General features: G+C 38.6%; 1 protein-coding gene across 4 annotated transcripts in view; it reads right to left on the reverse strand.

The window, feature by feature from the left end:
• The window catches only part of KCNIP4 (potassium voltage-gated channel interacting protein 4), a 1,258,052-nt gene that overhangs the window by 544,605 nt on the left and 693,033 nt on the right, over positions 1-20,414 (reverse strand). The window contains exon 1 of one of the 4 annotated variants that reach the window (XM_043871385.1): positions 7,425-7,563. The exons of the other annotated variants lie outside the window; for them this stretch is intronic. Within the exon in view, the coding sequence (XP_043727320.1) occupies positions 7,425-7,524 (100 nt within the window). The 5' untranslated portion in view covers positions 7,525-7,563. Of the gene's footprint in view, positions 1-7,424; positions 7,564-20,414 lie in introns of those variants that run through there. 4 annotated transcript variants of the gene reach the window in all.

Consider the following 20,414-nt stretch of genomic DNA (forward strand, 5'->3'; position numbering starts at 1 on the left):
GTCATACAACTAATACATATTACACATGGGATTTGATTGTTGTCCATTTACTTTGGCTTAGAGGGTGTTCTTCACATCTATATGCTGTGTCCTCTCTGTAAGAACTGATCCATACAATTGGTGTATTTTTAGCAATGAGATTCATCTTGATGATGTTCAATGCTTTTCAAATAATTGCTTCCAACAGCCTGGACAGTGGGGGTAAATTTCAGAGAGGTCAAGGTAGGCCTCTGTGAGATGGTACAAGCAATGAACAAGGTGCTTCTTGCTTTTAATAATCAGTGTGATGAACAATTAGGATAAATACGCTCGTGATTTGTAAATGTATCTGCTGGCTACTAATCCTGGACCTTCCAAATATCCATCCATTGGCACCACTGAATGACTGTCAGGGGGTAATGACTCTTTACCACTAACATGCAGACAAGTCATCAAGGTGGAAATTATCTCAGTTTATGGACAAGTCCCTCAGCCTGAGGATATTTTGTAAACAAATCTTATCATCTACATCTTAGAATCCTTGAACTTTAGAGTTATTGGTCCAGTAGCAAAATAATTAAGGAGTGCTATAATTTAGATAAATATTTTGCAGAACTTAGATTATGTTTTAAGTTTATTGTCTGAGCACAATAAATTAGATTTTTTCTCTGCAGAGAAGAGTCTGTCAAGATCAAGTCATTCAGTAAGTACTTCTCTTTCTGGGACTCAGTTTGTTCAACTATGAAATGATTGATTTGGAATTGGTAATTTCTAAAGGATTTCCCATTTTATGAAGCCTTGATAAATCAGAGCTTCAATTATGTGACTTAGACATGCATCTTTCCTCCTTTTTCCCTCTTCCTCATTTTCTTTTTGTTCATTATCATAGCTGTGATTTTACGTAGAATGCCTCTACAAAGGAGTAGAAGTAAAACAAAAAATAAAAGTCAAATGTTTAAAAAGGAACTATTTTTAGGCAATGTTGTAAGGAGATTTACTTTATGTTATGGCCTTTATTTATCTGTGTAAACTTTATCTCATTTCTGAATATTTATCTTCTATAGTCATTTTGAATGTCATTTGAATCAGTGCCACTATGAAGGTATTGGAACTAATCCAGCTTCCTTCCTTATTCCCCTGTGACCTTGAGCAAATTATTAATCACTCTGAATCTCCATTTTCTTCCATTTGCAAAACAGAAATAACACCTACAATCTCAATTGGTTGATAAGATAATTCAGGGCATAGTATATGTAATACTCCTCTCACCCTGTTTGTCCAACAGTGAATTCTCAACTCAGTTAAGCTTTCTTCTTTCCCTTGAACTCTGATCCCCATAGCTAGAACTATTTGGGTTCCTTCATGCTTTATACCTTCTGATAAAGGCTAGAGTATGTATTTTCATTGATGACCATCTTTTTAAGCCTAAAACCTCACTGAAGCTTGTGCTACACTAGAAATCAATGCTAGATGCACTCGATCCAAAATTCTAGTGTGGATCATCTTACTACCTTTGTCTATGCTCCAAACAGTTCTTAGACCCCTTTATAAAAACAAAACAACAAAAAAAGCCCTTCTTGGATTCAGAGTCTCATCTCTGTACTATAACATCCGATACAGAGTTTTCTCCCTCATCAGCCCTCCTCTGTCCCATCTATTTCCAGAATTTCCACCTGTCACCCTCAGACAAACTAGACAGAAACCGGTCTCTGTCTGAGGATGAACACATATATCTACTTTCTTAATTTTTATCCCAGAGTTCACCTGAACCTTTCTTTGATTTGACTGAAATTTAATGCAAATTCACTTACAGTAAAACATTTTGCCTAGTTTATAAGGTAGAGGATTTATACTCTTCTCTCTGCTGTACTTAGAATAGTATAGACAGCAGGTCAGTACAAACATTTTTGATTATTAAACAATGTTAGTGATTGAGAGTGTCTCACATAGAGAATGTGTTCAAAAAAGTCTTATAGGAAGAGTTAGTGGATACTTGACTTAACACTTTCTCCTCTTCACCAAATATTTGCCATTGCATCATTCTGTAATGTCTGGGAGATTAAAACTATAGAATAGGATATAGAACCTGATGGCTTAAGTTTGAATTCCAGCTTTATGACCTACTGGCTGAGTAACCTTGAGCTGTTATTTAGTCTCTGAAGCTCTATTTTTTCATCTTTAAACTGAGAACAGGACCAGGGTGAAGATTAAATAAGACTATTACCTACCTCAGGACTAGTGTGAGGATTAAATAAGATTATTAGTATACTAATAGTGATACTGCTTCTATACTATACTATAGAACGCTTTAGTACACAGCTTAATAGTATATTATGTCCAACACAGGCCGGCCTTGAATTTTGGTAACCCTTAATAAAGCAAGATATTAATATTATTTATCATTATTTCATTGTATGGATAAAATATGGATTACAGAGCTAAAGTAATAGCCCAGAATCCAATGACTATTAAGAGGTGAAGCAGTGATTAGAATCCAAGCAAAATAATTCTATATCCTCTGAGTAAATCTCTGAACATACTAAATCTCTTCTTCCAATAGTCCCTTTGTAGACATTAATGTTCTTGAAATATTAACTATAAAAGATCCTAAATAAGATCAAATTGTCTAAGTATTCTCTTTATTCCACTCCTAGATATTGTAAAAAAAAAATTTAAGCTTTCTAATATCTCTATAAATGATTTTCTCTTTCTTAAACATTCCAGTTTAGAAAGACCTTTCTGATAGTCCAAATACACACAGCTTTAACATTCCATTGCATTCGGAGGAGCAAAAATGCTAGGAGAATTTTAAAAGAGTCTGCTTTGTAAATTTCCATTAAGCTATTTGAGATAGAAATTATAGCTCCCTCCCTATCGAGTCCTCATTAAAGATCACAGAATGGTCACAAAGTCAGTAGAGTTTGGAAAACTGGCCCAATTTATTGACAGACCCAGCAAACCCACACTTCTATCAACAACACAGGAAAATTAAGAAGTTGGGTTCTGAAAATTTATCTTTGAGTTTATGGCTAAAGCCTTGTTTAGATCTCATGGGAAAGCTGTATTACGGTATCATGCTGCTGCTGCTGCTGCTTCTGCTAAGTCGCTTCAGTTGTGTCCAACTCTGTGCGACCCCATAGACTGCAGCCCACCAGGCTCCCCCGTCCCTGGGATTCTCCAGGCAAGAACACTGGAGTGGGTTGCCATTTCCTTCTCCAATGAGTGAAAGTGAAGTCACTCCGTCGTGCCCGACTCTTACTGACCCAATGGACTGCAGCCTACCAGGCTCCTCCATTCATGGGATTTTCCAGGCAAGAGTACTGGAGTGGGCTGCCCTTGCCTTCTCCGATTACAGTATCATAGATATCTGCTAAACAAAGTGAGCACCATCAACATGAAAGAAATCCTAGTGCATATTCTACAAAGGGCTTAGCAGTTGGTTTCTTTTTTGTCTTTTTATGAACGAAATTATAAATAAAAGATACTGTTTTTCAAGTCATGTGTGTTATTGTGCTTTTGTAAAATTTTGCCTTGTATCAAGGTTCGTAGTAGGAAGAAGGATGATTCTTTCTTAATTCAGTAACTACTTCAGCATGGTTTAATACATATTTGTGTGAAAAGTCAATATTTTCACAACCCAGTGTTGCATACAGAAATAATGACATAGCTTTGCCATTGAAATTTTGATTCAGTTTCTCCTTGGAAGCTTTTAACAGAAAACCACTTTCATTTTTATAACTGGAAAACAGGTAATTTACTCTTGTGAGGTTTTAGGAATATTCCAGACCAGCATAACTCTTGAGCTTTCCGAATTCCTCACTATGTAGAGAGAACCTGTGAATTCAAAACTCTGGCTGTGTGTGTTATCCTCAAAACTTTGCTCAAGGTAAAAATATTATTTGCACGCATCCTGCTCATGCTTAGTTGCTTCAGTCATGTCCGATTCTTTCCAACCCTATGCTTGCATATTGACCTGGTATTAATATTTCTTTTTTTAAATAAAGAAACACTGAACTTTGAATTGCAAAAAAAAAGAAAAGAAAAAAGAAAAGAAAAGAACTGGACTATGAAACATTAATAAATTATAACATGATGTGTTTATCTGTTGTTGCAAACCCATATAAGTTTTGAGAAACTCTGTCACAAGGATGCCTAAAATAGCAGCCCCAAATGTCAAATTCTAGAGCTACAGGGAAGGACATTTCTCTCTTCTCCTGAAATGCAATGAAAATCTCCCTTGGGGTATGATGAATTAGCCCACTATGGAAGAGAAGGAAAGATGAGCCTAGTAGCAGCACTGTCCCAAAGTGGGACATTAATACCCATTTCATAAGAAAGAATACATGCTATATAAAAGATCAAATTTGAGTTACCTGATAGACTTACAGAACTTTTGAAATGGAAATTTCCGTGAAGATTACCAAGTCCAATTTTTCCATTTTAGACAACTGAAGAGGTAAAGTGGCTTACCCAAGTTTAGAAAGCAATGGAGTGGCAAAGGGGAAGTATGAGCCTGTAGTCCTACTACTGTTTCATTTTCTCTTGCCAAAGAACGTTACCTGCTAAATGCAACTTTTTTGTTTGTAAATACATGCCATGCAGGAGATGAAAGTGACATGGGTTCAATCCCGGGGTCAGGAAGATCCCCTGGATTAGGAAATGGCAACCCACTCCAGTATTCTTGCTTGGAGAATTCCAAGGACAGAGGAGCCCAGCGGGCTACAGTCCATAGGGTCACAAAGAGTCATACAGGTTGAGGCAATTTAGCACTTGCCATGAATCTATGTGTATATGTGTTTCTGCATATCATCCATAGACTGGAAGAGAAGGACCCAGGACACCCATTCTACAGGCTTGTGCAAAGAAAGGGAGCTCAAAGTACTCAAAGATAAGCAAATACAAATATTTCAGATTTTAATGTTATCAATTTATTTTGAAGTACATTTTTTTTCTATACATACTTAGGGCAAGATTACTACATTAGGCAAATACAGTATTGTACATGCCCTTGAGAACATACTGCATACTGCACATACAATAATACAAAAAACTACATTCTGGATGATGACTACACTATAAAACATTTGTAAGTTTCGATGAAAAGGTTTAATTGCTTAGGGAAAAAGAAATTTCAAAATCATCCTCATAGGAGTTTAAGCAAGGTTCAAATTTTTCTATCTAATACTCAAATTTCTTTACTAGGTCACTTGAGCAGACAGACAAGAAAGGTGAAGGAATCATTATCCCCGGCTTAGATATGTAAAATGATGGGGAGAAAGAGAACTCTTATTTGAAAATGAAATGAGCATCAGTGTTTGCTTTGAAAACAGCTTTAGAAAAATCTATGAAGATACTATTTTAAATGCTGTTGATCTTTTTTATCCACTAAAGCTAGGTTGTAACTTTAAAGTGTGCACATTCGGAGCTACATATTCAAACTATATACAATGAAATATAGCATATTCATGTGTTTATTTGTTCTATATCTCCAGTAAGCAAACTATGCGGCCAACTTCAATACTGTTTTGAAGGTTTTCTGACTCTAGCTTTGACTTTGGAGATAAGTCTTAAACTTCACAATGGAAATCACTACTGCTCTCTTTCTTGGTCAGCTTATACATATTGAGTATAATCTTCCTTGATATGGTAATTAACATTTTACTATCTCAAAATACTTTCTAAAACCTGGAATTAAGATATGGACTTATGTTAAAGTTTATGAGAAAGCACAGTCTCTCCACAGTATTAGTACAATGTTGGCCTGGAAAATACTGATATTGTAAACTATAAAATACAAGATTGAAACTGTTCATACAAATTAGTGCAGTTTGAAATATAACAAAGAATAGGGAAATAGTTTCATAAAGGGTAGCAGTCCTTAGAGGAAGGAAATGCATGTTATCATTTGGTTTGTACTCCTGAAACAAAAGCAGTCCTAGAGAGGTATCATCACAAAATGCCGAGTAACAGCTCTCAAAAAAAAGTGTTTTAAGAATGACCACAAATCATCCATGAAATCAGGTAAAAACGAAAGTCCCTCAACAGAGCTAGAAATACTGGCACTACTCTGAGGAACTGTCAGTCTCAGAGAGAATAAAAACCAGGGCATTAAAATGGGAGGTCCCAATCACATTTGCCAGGAAAATAACACACACTCAAAGGCAGAGAAGCCAAACCAAGTTATTGGTGTCACAAAAATGCATTAGGTAAAGTCAATTTTAAACAGCAGTTACTACTTCCAGATTTTACAATTTTATCTTCTTCTTCACATGGTAAATATTGCCACCAGAGAGGGCTTTCAAAAAGCATTCCGTAAACTTTAAAATCACTTTAACAATCCCTACTTTTTACCATCTCCCCCCTCCAAGCAGTTACAGATGTAGGCTTCTATAACCTACATCAGAGTGACACACTTCCTATAATTTGACCTTTGCTGTTTGTAAAGGCAGCTTTATTTATGTCACACATGGCAGTCATTCTCTGGGGGACCAGATCAGTTGTGAATGTAAATATATTTACAAATATATGCATTTTTTATTCAAGTTTAAAATTTGAGGCAAAATGCATATCAAGCACAAATACGTCAACCATCACCTAGGGATGCTTTTAAAAATTGCTCTGACAACGTTATAGAAATAATAACTGGCTGTATGCAAAAAACTATGTGTGTTCTGCACAGTGAGCAAATAATAATCTGAATTTACTCAGATTCTCAAAGAAACATCAAATTAAGGACAAGATACAGGCAAATACACACCTTAGTTTTTTAAAGAAACGAGTCGATTGTTAAGGAAAATAGGGGAGTGAGCATCTGATGAACGTAAACAGCAACACTTGAAAAACAATTGGCTCTTTGGAATCTATGTTAAACTCTGTCAGTTGGGGACTCTGCCCCTTAGAGTCTCCGTTGGGATGGAAAATAGGTAATGTTATAAATACTGCTTGAGACAACCTTATAAAAACCTTGTCATTCTTAGGCTCCAATCTTAAACCGTAAGAAATTATAATCAATGTATAACCATCTCCATTTGATGAATGCATTTACACAGCAAGAAACAAGTGGACCACACAATATATCCAGATAAAATTTGCTTATACAATAAAATGGGATATTAGATAAAGTGAAATAACATCAATATGGACTAAATGTTCTCAATACAAGCAGATATACCGATTATAAACATTTTATCTCAGTTTAAGTGCTAACATTCGGACCCAAAGTGTTTCTCTTAGTTTTAACGTTCTTTTGCTCTGAAAACGTTACTGAAACTTACCAAAAAAGTTTATTTTATTCATCTTTCCTACCCTGAAAAACCCACCTCTCCTCAAGTCCACCCCGGAGTAACATTTCTCTGATCTCATCCCAGGTGCCTCTTATGCTCCCTCAAGAAAATTTTATTGCAAAACAGAGAATTTTTAGAAGTCACTAAAAAGCACTCCCTTACCTTCTAAACCTGCTTCAATCAGCCCAAACTGTTCCAATACTTTAACAAAAAGCACAATGACGATGAGAACTGCTATCATCTCAAGCCCTTCCAAGTTCATGGTCAGCTAGGTCATGGTCCGACCACAGCTACTGGGAAGTGCTCCTCTGCCTGGCTCTCTTTGTAAAGCCATTAAACTACATTAAGAAGGCTACTGCCAGAGAAGGGGAGGAGGAGAGCTAGAGAGAGAGGGAGAGAGAGAGGGAGAGAGAGCGCAAGGAGACGACGAGATGGAGAGAGGGCGTGAATGAGAGAAAATGCATTCATCCTGTCTACTGTAGCAGAGGCCAGAAGTGGCAGCCGGATAAAGTCGGGCCTGTCGGAATTATCGGCTTTCCCTTTATCACTCTTACACAGAAAGACAGCCACGCATGGAGTAAGGCGCAGATCAATCGAAGACCCGGGAGGTTACCAGGAAGGTCCCCAGAAAACAGAACGCCCGGCAGTGATGGCTCCACAGCCCCGGGACCAGCGCGCCCCGCGCCGCCGCTGCCGCCAGTGGCTTTGTTGGGCTGGTCAGTTGCCTTGGAAACGGAAACTAACCAGGGGCTGGACTCCCGCGCTGCAGACAGGGACCAGAGCATCGAATTTGAAATAAGAACAATCTGAAAATGCCGAGAGGCGAAGTGACAGCTTAGATTCAGCTGCTTCAGAAAGCCTGTTTACTAGTCAGGAAAAGCGAAGTGTGTATTTTGTCCCAACTAGCTGAGCGCGGAGAGAAATGAGGCTTAAGGGACTCTCTTGCAATACTGACTTTATTCTTTCAGCGAGTTGCCTTATCCTGGGGCTCTGTGTGAGTCACTGTGAACTAATATTCCGGTTTGAGTGGTAATCATCACATCGTTTCAAAGCATGGGTATGATCAACTAGTAAGTATTCTTAATATTTGTAAATCCTAGAGTTTAGAGTTACCTTATGCATTAGCTCATTGCCACTCAATAAACCAAAATATATAGTTATGTTTATTTTTTTCATTGTGTACCTTCTATGCTTGTCTGTATGTTTTTAATTGATTTGAGTAAATCTTGAGCCAGAGAAAGTTTAAGAACAGTCAATCAGAAACAAAATTTGTTTGGAGTCTCTGTCTCTAACTTACACAGCCATTTCGTGTTTGTGTCTACCCGATTACTGACCAAATAGATCAAGCCCACATTAAAATACAGAATTAAAAAAAAATGAGTTAGAAAGTGTCTCATAAACACAATTCAAGTCTCCTCTTTCAGAGATGAGCAAACTTAGGAGCAGGAAGGAAGAAGAAACATCAGGCAAAGGCAGGGCAGGGTAGCTTTTGAAGAAATAGAGCAAAATGATTTGGAGAAGGGACTCCAGAGCCTGACTTTCTGTATTCAGGTCTGACCACTTACTAGCTGTGTGATCTTGGGTAAGTTATTTAACATCTCCATGCCTTAATATCCTCATCTGTAAAAGGGGGCATGGTAATAGCACTTAGTTCATTGGACCCTTGAGGGAATTAATGAGTAATAGTGTTAGGACAGATTAAGAGCTCAGTCACTACTAGCTCTTGTTTTTATCACAAGTCTCTCTATACTTATGCATACCACACAGAGCTGGCAGGGCAATTACCCTGAGATACAACTCTCATCTTATCATATGTGTGTGTGCTAAGTCACTTCATTGGGCCTGACTCTTTGAGAGCCCATGATCAGTAGTAGCCTGTCAGGCTTCTCTCTGTTCATGGGATTCTCCAGGTAAGAAGACTGGAGTCAGTTGCCTATTCCCTTCCTCAGGGAATCTTTGGGACTTAGGAATCAAACTCGCATCTCATTATGTCTCCTTCATTGGCAGGTGAGTTTTTTACTGCTGAGCTACATGGGAAGCTCCAAACCTCCCATGGCTCCCCATCTGCCTACTGAATAAAGTCTGTGATCCTTGGAGCACCATCTTGGTCTCTACATGCTCTGGTACCAGCTTGAGGATTGTACCTCGTTGGCCTTCTGTCCATTCACTCTACCTGCCAGCTCAGCTTCCTTCCTCCAAACTCATTCTGTGCTTCTCCATCATCCAGGCTTTGTTTAAAAAAAAAAAAAATGCATGTATTTGGAAAATCCTTTCCACACCAACTCTGCCTGTCAGGCTCCTAAAACTCTTCCATGAAACTTCTCCAAGCAGAACTGAAAGAACTCTCTTCCTCTTTTTGTGTTTTTATAGTACTTTTTTTTCTCTCTCTCTTACAGTATGTTATATTATAGCCACTTGGGTGAACATCTTCACAAATTAAGGGTAAGTTTCTAGAAAGCATAAATCATGTCTTTGTTATCTTTAAGCTCTCCACATGCCTCCATGGAGGGCACATCATATTTCATTGATGTGCAGTATAGGTACTTGTTGGATAACAATAGTCACCACTAATTATGTAATTACCACATACCAGATGCTTTATGTGTTTTGCTTTTCCTTCTTAGTCACTCTGAAAACATATAATCAGACGAAATTTACAGAGGAACACTGCACCAACTAGAATTTAAATAACAGGCTCAAGATCATTCTGCTGTTGAGTGATGGGACCAAGATTCAAATTCTGATTTGTTCAACTAAGTCCATTATTTCTTCTCATTATTCCAGCTTTAAATGAATTAAAAAGCCAAACATTGGCACAAGTACTTATCAGCCTAGGAATGAATGTTACACCCAAAATGATCCTCCTAAACTGTTTTGTGGCATTCTTACTAATCCATTAATCCCCATAACTTTGCAACATGAGAAGTTTTCAAACTAGTATTTAACTGAATCCATGATGCTTCCTTCCTGCTCATTCACAGGATTATTATTACTTACTTAAACACACATAACCTGTGGTCTCCAGATGGGGTTTTTCTGCCCTGGGGCACCCTGTAGTGCCCTTCAATTTGCCCTATAAATAAAATTCAATGATTACTTTTTTATGTTAACAATTAAAATTGATGTCTTGGCAATAAAAGCAAAAATAAATAAATGTAACTACATCAATTTAAAAAGCTTCTGGGTAGTAAAAAAGAAGTCAACTAAATAAAAAGACAACTTGTGGAATGCGAAAAATATTTGCAAACTATATATCTAATTCTGGGTGGAAATGTCACTCTGTTGATTTGTGAGCTATAAATGTTCACCTTTTAAAAAAATAATTTAAAATATATATATAATAAGGGGTTAATATCCAAAATATATGAGGGACTTATGAAACTCAATAGCAGAAAAAGGCAAATAACTTGATTTAAAAATATGCATAGGTCCTGAATAGACACTTTTCCAACATGACATACAAGTGGCCAGCAGGTTATGAATAGGTGCTCAACACCATTAATCATGAGGGAAATGCAAGTCAAAACCTTAATGAGATACCACTTCACACCTGTTAGGATAGCTATTATCAAAAAATAAAAGATAAATATTAGCAAGGATAAGGAGAAAGGGTAAATTTTTGCACTGTAAATTGGTACCGTCATTGGGGAAACATTATGAAGGTTGTTCAAAAATTAAAAATAGTTATCACCTAATTTAGAAATATAAACTGAGTGTATACATTTGAAGTAAATGAACTCAGTACTTTGAAAAGTTTCCCGCACTTACATGTTCATTACTCACAACAGCCAAGATGTGGAAATAACCTAAGTGCCTGTCAGTGGATAAATGGATAAAGAAATCCTGATACACACACACACACACACACACACACGAGTATTATTCTGCCTTGAAAAAGAAGGTAATCCTGACACTTGTGACAACATGGATGAACCTACAGGACATTATATTAAGAAAAATAAGCTAGAAAAAACACAAATACTGCATGATCTCACTTAAATGTGGAATCTAAGAAAGCTGAATTTGCAGAAGCTAATTGTAGTTACCAGGGGTGGGGAGGTGGGGCAGATGTTGGTCAAAGCATATGAAGTTGCAGTTATGTAGGATGAATAAATTCCAGATATTTAATGCATAACATGATGACTATAGTTACTAATACTATATTGTATACCTGAAATTTGCTAAGACAGTAGATTTCTGGTGCTCTCATGACAAAAACAGGGTAACTATGTAAGGAGACATGTATGTTAATTAGCTTGACTGCAGTAATCATTGCACTACGTATATCAAAATATTATCCATATTGCACATTTAAATACATATATAATTTTATGAAAATAAAATAAAGTTGATGTTCCTGGACTGAGAACTGTGTATAGGTACTATGCTAGTGAAAAGTGCTAGAATAAGGATCTGTCCACTAGGTCTGGGCATTATAGTGATGTGTTCCTTTGGACCTGAATTGTTCTTCCCAGTGCAGATGTTTGGAAAATTCTCTTGTAGCTCAGTCAGTAAAGAATTCACCTGCAATGTAGGAGTCTGCCTGCAGACTGCCTGGATCCCTGGGTTGGGAAGATCCCCTGGAGAAGGAAATGGCAAACCACTCCAGCAGTCTTGCCAGGGAAATCCCATGGACAGAGGAGCCTGGTGGGTAATAGTCCTTGGGGTTACAAAAGAGTTAGACACGACTTAGTGACTAAACCACCACCCCCGGCCCCAGGGGGAAAGGATAAAGTGCAGGTATTTACCACAGACTATTTGGCTCATAAGCTCAGGACTTTGCCCTTGCTGTTCCCTCTAATAATGCTTATTCCCAGAATGCTCTGTGAATAAGTGACTTTTTTTAGGTCTTAGCTTTTAAGCCCCAAGACAGAGAGGCCTTTGTTAACCACAACATCCCCTGGAATCACTACTCCTTGAACAAGTGCTCTTTTCCTCCAAAGCATCATCACCACTTGATAGGTATATCTGTCTACCTGTTTATAGAATATCTCCTCCTGTTAGGATACAACCTCCTATCCATGAAGGCAGAGATTTTTATCCATCTTGTTCATTGGGATATCCCTTGAACTTAGCATAGTGCCTGGCACATAAGAGGATGCATGTGTGCTAAGTCACTTCAGTTCTGTCTGATTCTTCATGACCCTACGGACTAGGCCGCCAGGTTCTTCTGTTCCTGGGATTCTCCAGGCAAGAATACTGGAATGGGTTACCATGCCCTCCTCCAGGGATCTTCCCAACCCAGGAATCAAAGCCATGTCTCTTACATCTCCTGCATTGGCAGGCAGATTCTCTACCACTAGATCCACCTGGGAAGCCCTCATAAGAGGCAATGACTAACTTTTGAATGAATACTGTAGCTAACACTCTCACCTTCCCTAAAAGCCACCTGCTCTCTCACTGATCTTCCAAAGCCCCACTCCCTATTATCTAGAGAGCAAAGTCCACCTGGGGATCCTTGCAAGGTTTCTGCACGCTCCCTCTCAATGCTACTACAGCGTGGTGTTCCTGGTATCTCTCCTTAAGGGGAGCCGTAAGCCTGCACATTCAAATGTCTTGGCTGTGTTCTTTTCTCAGTAACATTTGCATTTCCTGATGATGTGACTGAGGAAAGCAATACAAGGAAGGCATCAGAAGGTCTCTCTGTCCAAAATACCTGTACACCATTGGTATGGAGGGTGAGAAGACCCTGGGATGGCTTCCACTCCCATCCTTTGATTGCAGCTGGAAGGACACTGAAGTCTAAATGGGAAAAGTGGCTTGGTCAATAACTCTTAACTTTGAGTCGTGGCTTGGACTCAAATTAAAACATTAATGCAATGTCTTTTCTTTCAGTAGTGCCTGGCCTTCTCTTTTCAAAGAGAAATACTAGAGTAATCAGGTGGCGCTACTGGTAATAAACATGTCTGCCAATGAGGGAGACATAGGAGATGTGGGTTGAAGCCCTGGATTGTGAAGATCCCCAGGAGGAGGGCATGGAAACCCATTCCAGTTTTCTTGCCTGGAGAATCCCATGGACAGAGGAGCCTGGCAGGCTAGTTTCCAGATGGTTGCACAGAGTTGGACACAACTAAAAAGACCACGCATCCACGCAGAGTAATCAATATAAAGAAGGGACCTGGGCACAGACTCCAGAACTTTTACCCCATTCAAGGGACTTCAACTTCCTTAAACCTCAGTCTGCTGGTCTTCAAAATGGAGCCAATATACCTCTCTTGGGGGGTGTTGTGGCAATTAGGTACAATAATATTTGTGAATGATACTTAGGCTCATGGAGTACATAATTTGCCAAACACAGGCTAAATAAGTACAATGACTGCCCCACCTTCCAAACCACTCTGAAGAAGACAAAGATTTTTATTCTCACCATAGAGATGAAGAAGTGGAGACCTGGGAGGAATAAGTAAATTGCCTGATGTCCCAAAGCATCAAAGGCCATTCGGGCTGACAGCTGTCACTGACAGTGGCCAAATATACACTAAGCACTTGATACAAACATGCTTTCCTTCATTAACATACAAACTCCACAGGGAAAAGTAACCAACATTTCACTGTGACTTTTTAAAGATGGCTTATCCTTTCTGGCTTGATGTGACTTTAGATGAAGGAACGTTCTGTCCCCCTCCCCTGGGGGTGGGTGGAAGGGAAGGATGAGCATAAGGTAGTGGTGAAAAAAAGGGGATGCTGTTATGATTATTTACCAAAGCTTTACATGAAGTACTTTTAAGAAGTTAATGAGGAGGGTGAGAGGCAGGTCTGGGTTTCTGCTTAAAAGAAGCATCAACAAAGAAACTTTGGGGAGTCGCTCAGGCTCTGCTGCCACTAGGGTTCCTTGGCCTATCCCCAGAAAAAGGAGCACACTTAATTAGAGACACTCTTACTCTTCACTTCAGGGCATATCCCTAAAGTGCTGTTTGTTCAAAATCATCAGTTACTGGCAGGAATGAACCCATTTCTGCTTCATTTTCGGCAGTATGGCTTTTGGAAGGAAAACAATGTTTCCTTCCAAAATGAGAGATGAGGCTGCCCTTTGATGAACTGAGGTAGGGGGCAGGGAACAAAAGGATTCTAGTTATGTGTATCTGTGCCTTTTTGATTCCAAGTTGGGGATGATATTAAATGGGGTGAGGTGGGAGAAGTGGAAGAACTTTCTCTAGATCCTACTCTTAGAGTCTCAGTTAGTTAGCCTGGTCAAAAACTAAACTTCATTTCAGCTATTTCAAATTATTCATCATTTATTCACTTGTTAGCTTTATGGTCAAGGTACTATACAAGGTGGTATGGGTAATAAAAGCTTTCTTCAGTCTTTGCGAAGCTTTAAATCAATTAAAATGAAATTTAGCTGATAGTAGCTAATATTTTTAGGATAATCAGTATTTGACAGATGAATTCTTTCACTGCATCCTCATGTAAACCCTATGGGTAGATGCCATTACCTCCATTGTACAATGTGAAATTGAGGACAGAGGGCTTAGTAGATGACATCAGGAAATAGCCAACCCAGCCAACCCAAATCAGGTTTGACTCCAGAGATCATGATCAGATAGTATTTTAGAGGCACAGCTACATCTGGTGCTAGCCTTAAGGAAAGTACCATAAGAGTGGAAAGTCCCACTCAGGTTTGATGGCAGAGGTAGGAAGGAGAATGCAACCAAGATCAACTTCATTGCATTGGGCTTATACCGTATAAACATTAAGAAAGTGGCTTTTTTTCTTCATAGCAAGGGCAGTCTGCATTATATGATTGGTGGAGAATGAGGCTAGTCTTCCCAGAGAATTTGACCAGAGCCTGGAAAATACTCTAAGCCAGCTAAATCAGTTGCACTGACACCTCCATGAAGTTTCTTCCCTTATTTTCAGGCCATCTCCCATTGTGACACACAAAATGAGCATCAGTTGCCTGCTTCTTCTAATTCCTCCCTCTTCTTTGATAATTACTTATACCAAGAGAATCCTGCCTGAATTGAGTGAACAATTCATGATTCTTTGAATGATTGTGTGAACACTATGATTGAGTGAACAAAGGAGGATATTTGGCCCTTAAAAATGAATTGAAATATATTTTTGTGTATGGTGTTAGAAAGTGTTCTAGTTTCATTCTTTTACAAGTGGTTGACCAGTTTTCCCAGCACCACTTGTTAAAGAGGTTGTCTTTTTTCCATTGTATATTCTTGCCTCCTTTGTCGAAGATAAGGTGTCCATAGGTTTGTGGATTTATCTCTGGGCTTTCTATTCTGTTCCATTGATCTATATTTCTGTCTTGGTGCCAGTACCATACTGTCTTGATGACTGTGGCTTTGTAGTATAGTCTGAAGTCAGGCAGGTTGATTCCTCCAGTTCCATTCTTCTTTCTCAAGATTACTTTGGCTATTTGAGGTTTTTTGTATTTCCATACAAATTGTGAAATATAACTAAGCAGCACTGCATCACATGAGAAATGTGTCTTGGTATAATGCGAAAACATAAACACATTTATGGAAGTGGCAGGATGATGCAGAGATTAGGAACATACTTGGATTCAAATCACCCTTCTGCTACATTAAAGCTTCCTGACTTTGGGCAGGTTGCTCAAATGATTCATATAAAGCACTCAAAACAGACTGTCACATAGTAGATGCTCAATAACTGGGACCTGTTACTGTAATTAATTATTGAGCCCATTGCTATACATCAAGTGCTGTGCTCATTGCTTTATATGAATTATCTCAATAAATCCAAATAACTCAATTAGTTAAATACTGTTATTATTCCCAGTCACCACGTGGATAAGAAAGAGTAGGGTATCTTCAACTGATTTGGGATTCTAAAATGAACACATTGCTCATACCCACCCATCAAATTTACCATCATCTTCACCACATGTGACATGAGAATAATTTATTCATTTATAATGACATGACTTTTAAATAATTCTTAAAAAAAAGGAAAAAACAACAGAAATCTAGCTCTCCCTGTTGCAAAGAAAAATACAGGTAAATAGCATTGAAGTAACTTTCCTGGGCACTGGTTTTTGAGAACATGTTAGTCACTTTCCATTCTAGAATATTCCACAGAATGAAAAGATATGATGAGGTGTTAGTGTGGCATCAGACTACACAGACTCAGGTTCAACTGGATTTTGAGAGTCCTGCATCTGCCAAGGAAATTCATCTCCAAGGACATATTCCACTGTCCCACCAGTCTCATAGACTGACCTACGCATCACACTCACATCCCATGAATAAACAATGTCCTGATGGTAAGAGATTTCCCTGGTGGCTCACTCGGTAAAGAATCTGCCTGCAGTGTGGGAGATTGAACATTGGTTCAGTCCCTGGGCTGGGAAGATCCCCTGGAGGAGGGCATGGCAACCCACTCCAGTATTCTTCCTGGAGACTCCCCATAAACAGAGGTGCCTTGTGGGCTAGAGTCCATGGGGTCGCAAAGAGTCAGACACGACTAAGAGACTAAACACAGCGCAACACAAGAGACCAACACTGCACCAGGCTTCATCAGGCAACCTTGTCCTTGGGATAAATACAAAGGCAATCGGCTCAGTGGATGAAGGTAGTTAAACAGAGGAACAACAGGCAGTGACTCAGACACACTTTGAAGCTGTATTTTAGGGCATCCTTACAGGACTGAAGATAGATGGCAAGAACTGTAAATAGTAGCAATATTATCCAGGACTGGCAAGAGAGAAGAAAATCTGTTATACATATATATTAACTGGCAGTGCTCAAAATTTGGAGTGCATCAGAATTACCTTGAGATCTTCAAAGTGAATCCTCAGACCTCCCCAGAGATTCTGATTTAGTAGGTCTCAGATAGAGCTCATGAATCCTTATTTTTTTTTATCAAACATTTCAATGATTCTAATGCAGGACTTCTCTGGACCACACCATGAGAAACACTGCATTAATCTGCTCAAACAATCTTATCCAGTAAGTAACATAGCCTTCAGGGAGACATTTCCCCAGCTTATTAAAAACTAGCTGAGAGTCACACATTTTATAAACTTGACAGGGTTAAGAATAGATAGGGGCTCCATCAGTTTCTCAAACTTCTCTAGAAAGCCTTTTTTTTTCCTACTAGAAGTAAGATATTTTTAAATCATTTGTGACTAGATACAAGTTTCCATACCATATTGTCAAGGTATTTTTTGGTGATTTATCCCCAGCCTCCATCACAACTTCTTTTACTAAAAAGCTTCAGGTGCAAACTTCAGTGGAGACAAGACTGTAAACAATTACACACTTCTCTGCATTGCTACATATCCTAGCTTCCATCTTGAATCTATCTCGACAGCATCTTCTTTTTTAGCTCTAAATGTAGTCACTTAGATGAGGGACAACACTGATATGCAGCCATCTCAATAACCAAGCAAAGTGAAGTAAATAGCAACTGATGGATGCCAATGTTCAGAAGTGTGAAGCTGATTTAGATAAAGTAGATGTTTCAGTTTGAGATCTAATAAAAAACAAAACAGCAGTCACATGGAGCCTTTTCCCATTACTCTGCTGGGGATAATCTTTATCTAAATCAATACTATAAAAGTAACAAAAGGCACAAAGTTGTCTGCTGCATAATTCATTTATTATGAAATTATATAAGACCCAAATAATTGAAACAGGATTATTTATGTGATCATTAAACCCAGGGCAATTTCTACAGATTTTTGGTCCTGTTTAATGGAAATCTTAGTCACAGATATATATCTAGCCAGGTTTCATTACAAATATTGTTATTTCCAACTAAGTATTCCTCATTACAGTTGACATGCTTTACTTCCTTACTGTGAACCAGTGAAGTTGCTCAGTCGTGTCTGACTCTTTGCGACCCCATGGACTGTAGCCTACCAGGCTCCTCCATCCACGGAATTTTCCAGGCAAGAGTACTGGAGTGGGTTGCCATTTCCTTCTCCAGGGGATCTTCCTGACCCAGGGATTGAACCCAGGTTTCTGCATTGCAGGCAGATGCTTTACTGTCTGAGACACCAGGGAAGCCCTTACTGTAACAGAGTTTAAAAACTGTTTATTCTTTTATTTTACTGCACCAAAGAAATAAAAAATATGAAAAGTAATATACAATAATCCCCTTGACAACTTTTCATGCTACTCATATGTTGTAGTTTAATTACTAACAACTCTAACGTAATCACTTTTTAATAACCCTACTTTTCAACAGGAATATTTCAACTATAATAGCCATGACACTTACATCATGCTAGACTCAAATTTTGCATAATAACTAAGCTTATATTTCATGTGAAACACACATACCACACTTACATTTAGTAGGACCACACTGACAAGAAAAAATGATTACCAGCACAATGGTAATATAACTCATTAAATAACACAAAGTGGCCTCAAAGAGTTAAAAAGATAGACTTTTATACAAAATTGGGGGCATAATATGTTAAATTTAGCTATGGAAGCCACAAATAGCTTAAAACATTTTTGAAGGGTCATGAGAACCAGCTAGTCCAGTATGACCTGCTGGTTTGATAACCGAGGATGTCACCTCTCTGCACTCTGGCATTAGTGTGGATATTATCTACTGCTACATAGAAAATTATCACAAACTGAGGGACTTAGAAAAACACAAATTTAATATTTAGCAGTTTCCATGGATGAAGAGTCTGGTTATGGGTTAGCTGAGTCCTCCACTCAGGCTTAAATCAAAGTGTAGCATCAGACTACAATCACTTCTGAAGCACTGGGTCTGATTCAGCAAACACTGGTTGTTCACAGAATGCATTTTCCTGGTGGGTGTATGACTGAGGTCCCTATTTTCTTATTAGCTGTTGGACAGGGATCACTGCCAACTCCTAGAACTTGTTTTTAGTTCTTTGCCCTCTCTACAACATGGTAGTTTGTTCCTTCAATGCCAGTGGGAAAACATCTCTTATGTTTCAGATCTCTCTGACCTCTTTTCAGGAGTGATTTGATTAGGTCAGAATCATCCAGGATTGTCCACTTTTGACGACCTCAAAGACAACTGATTAGGAACCTTAATTATGTTTGCAAAATCATTTCCGCCATACACAGTCCCATAATTATGGCATATCAGAATGATAAATCCTACTTAGAATTTATAGTTACCACAGATCACTACCATAGTTACAAATCAAATCCTACTTACACTCAAGGGAAAGGAATTATATGGGGAAGGTACACCAGAGTGCGGACTCTTAGGGCCATCTTAGAATTCTGCCTACTACAATGTATTTCTACTCTAACTGCTGAGTAGCCTGCCAGGGGTCCTATGGTTATGGGTCACTGAAAGATAAGTTTTATTTCATTATTTTGATTCAAACTAAATTTGGGAGGATGCTCAGCAGAGAGCTACGAGGCATTTGGCTGCTGAATGTACCGGAACAAAGAGATCTGAAGTCCTGGAGTGGAGCTGTCCTCCAGCCACTCACAGCAGCAAGAGGAGAAAATGGCTGGAGAAAAGCACAGCTGCACTATGATTGTCCACTCTGGTACAGCCTACATATTGACCAGCTGTCTTCATCCACGGATGTGTAGAAAGCAAGAGAATAATCTAGGAAAGGATGAAGAGTAGCATGTTTGGTGCCATACCACGATAGCTTCCAGACTGCATTCATGTTAGATTAGATTCTCCAGAGAGTAGATTTTGTCTCCTGCTTCTTATTGCAATAGCAACTCCGGCCTGGATCTGTTCTCATTATGGTCATGACCAATTTTACGGATATCTCTTTTACTCCCATCACAACAGATCACAGTGAAATCATTGTCCAGGTACAAATCCTAATCCCTTAACCTTAGTTACCTTGCCTATAAAATATATATAGTAATAACAGCTCAAAGTTTGTGAGTTGAAATACTTTCAAGTAAAGCAACCCAGATGAGTGCCAAGTAAAAAGAAAATAAATGTTATTGGTATTGGTATTTATAATTAGAGTGAGGTGGGTATTATAGTTACTTTGCTCTCAAGGTATACCCAGAATCTGGTGCCATGTCAGAATTACATCATCCACTCAATGTGTGCCTATTAAAACTCTGTTAAGCCAGCTTCCCCTTGTCTGATATACCCTCAGTCTACACTATTGTTGGAGTGATAGGAACATGCCATTCACCATCTTCAATTCCCAGTGGTATCTTGCTGACTCCAGAATGGAATTCCCAAACCATATCAAGGCAT

The sequence above is a fragment of the Cervus elaphus genome, chromosome 17, assembly GCF_910594005.1.
Source record: "Cervus elaphus chromosome 17, mCerEla1.1, whole genome shotgun sequence".
NCBI classification, from domain to species: Eukaryota; Metazoa; Chordata; class Mammalia; order Artiodactyla; family Cervidae; genus Cervus; species Cervus elaphus.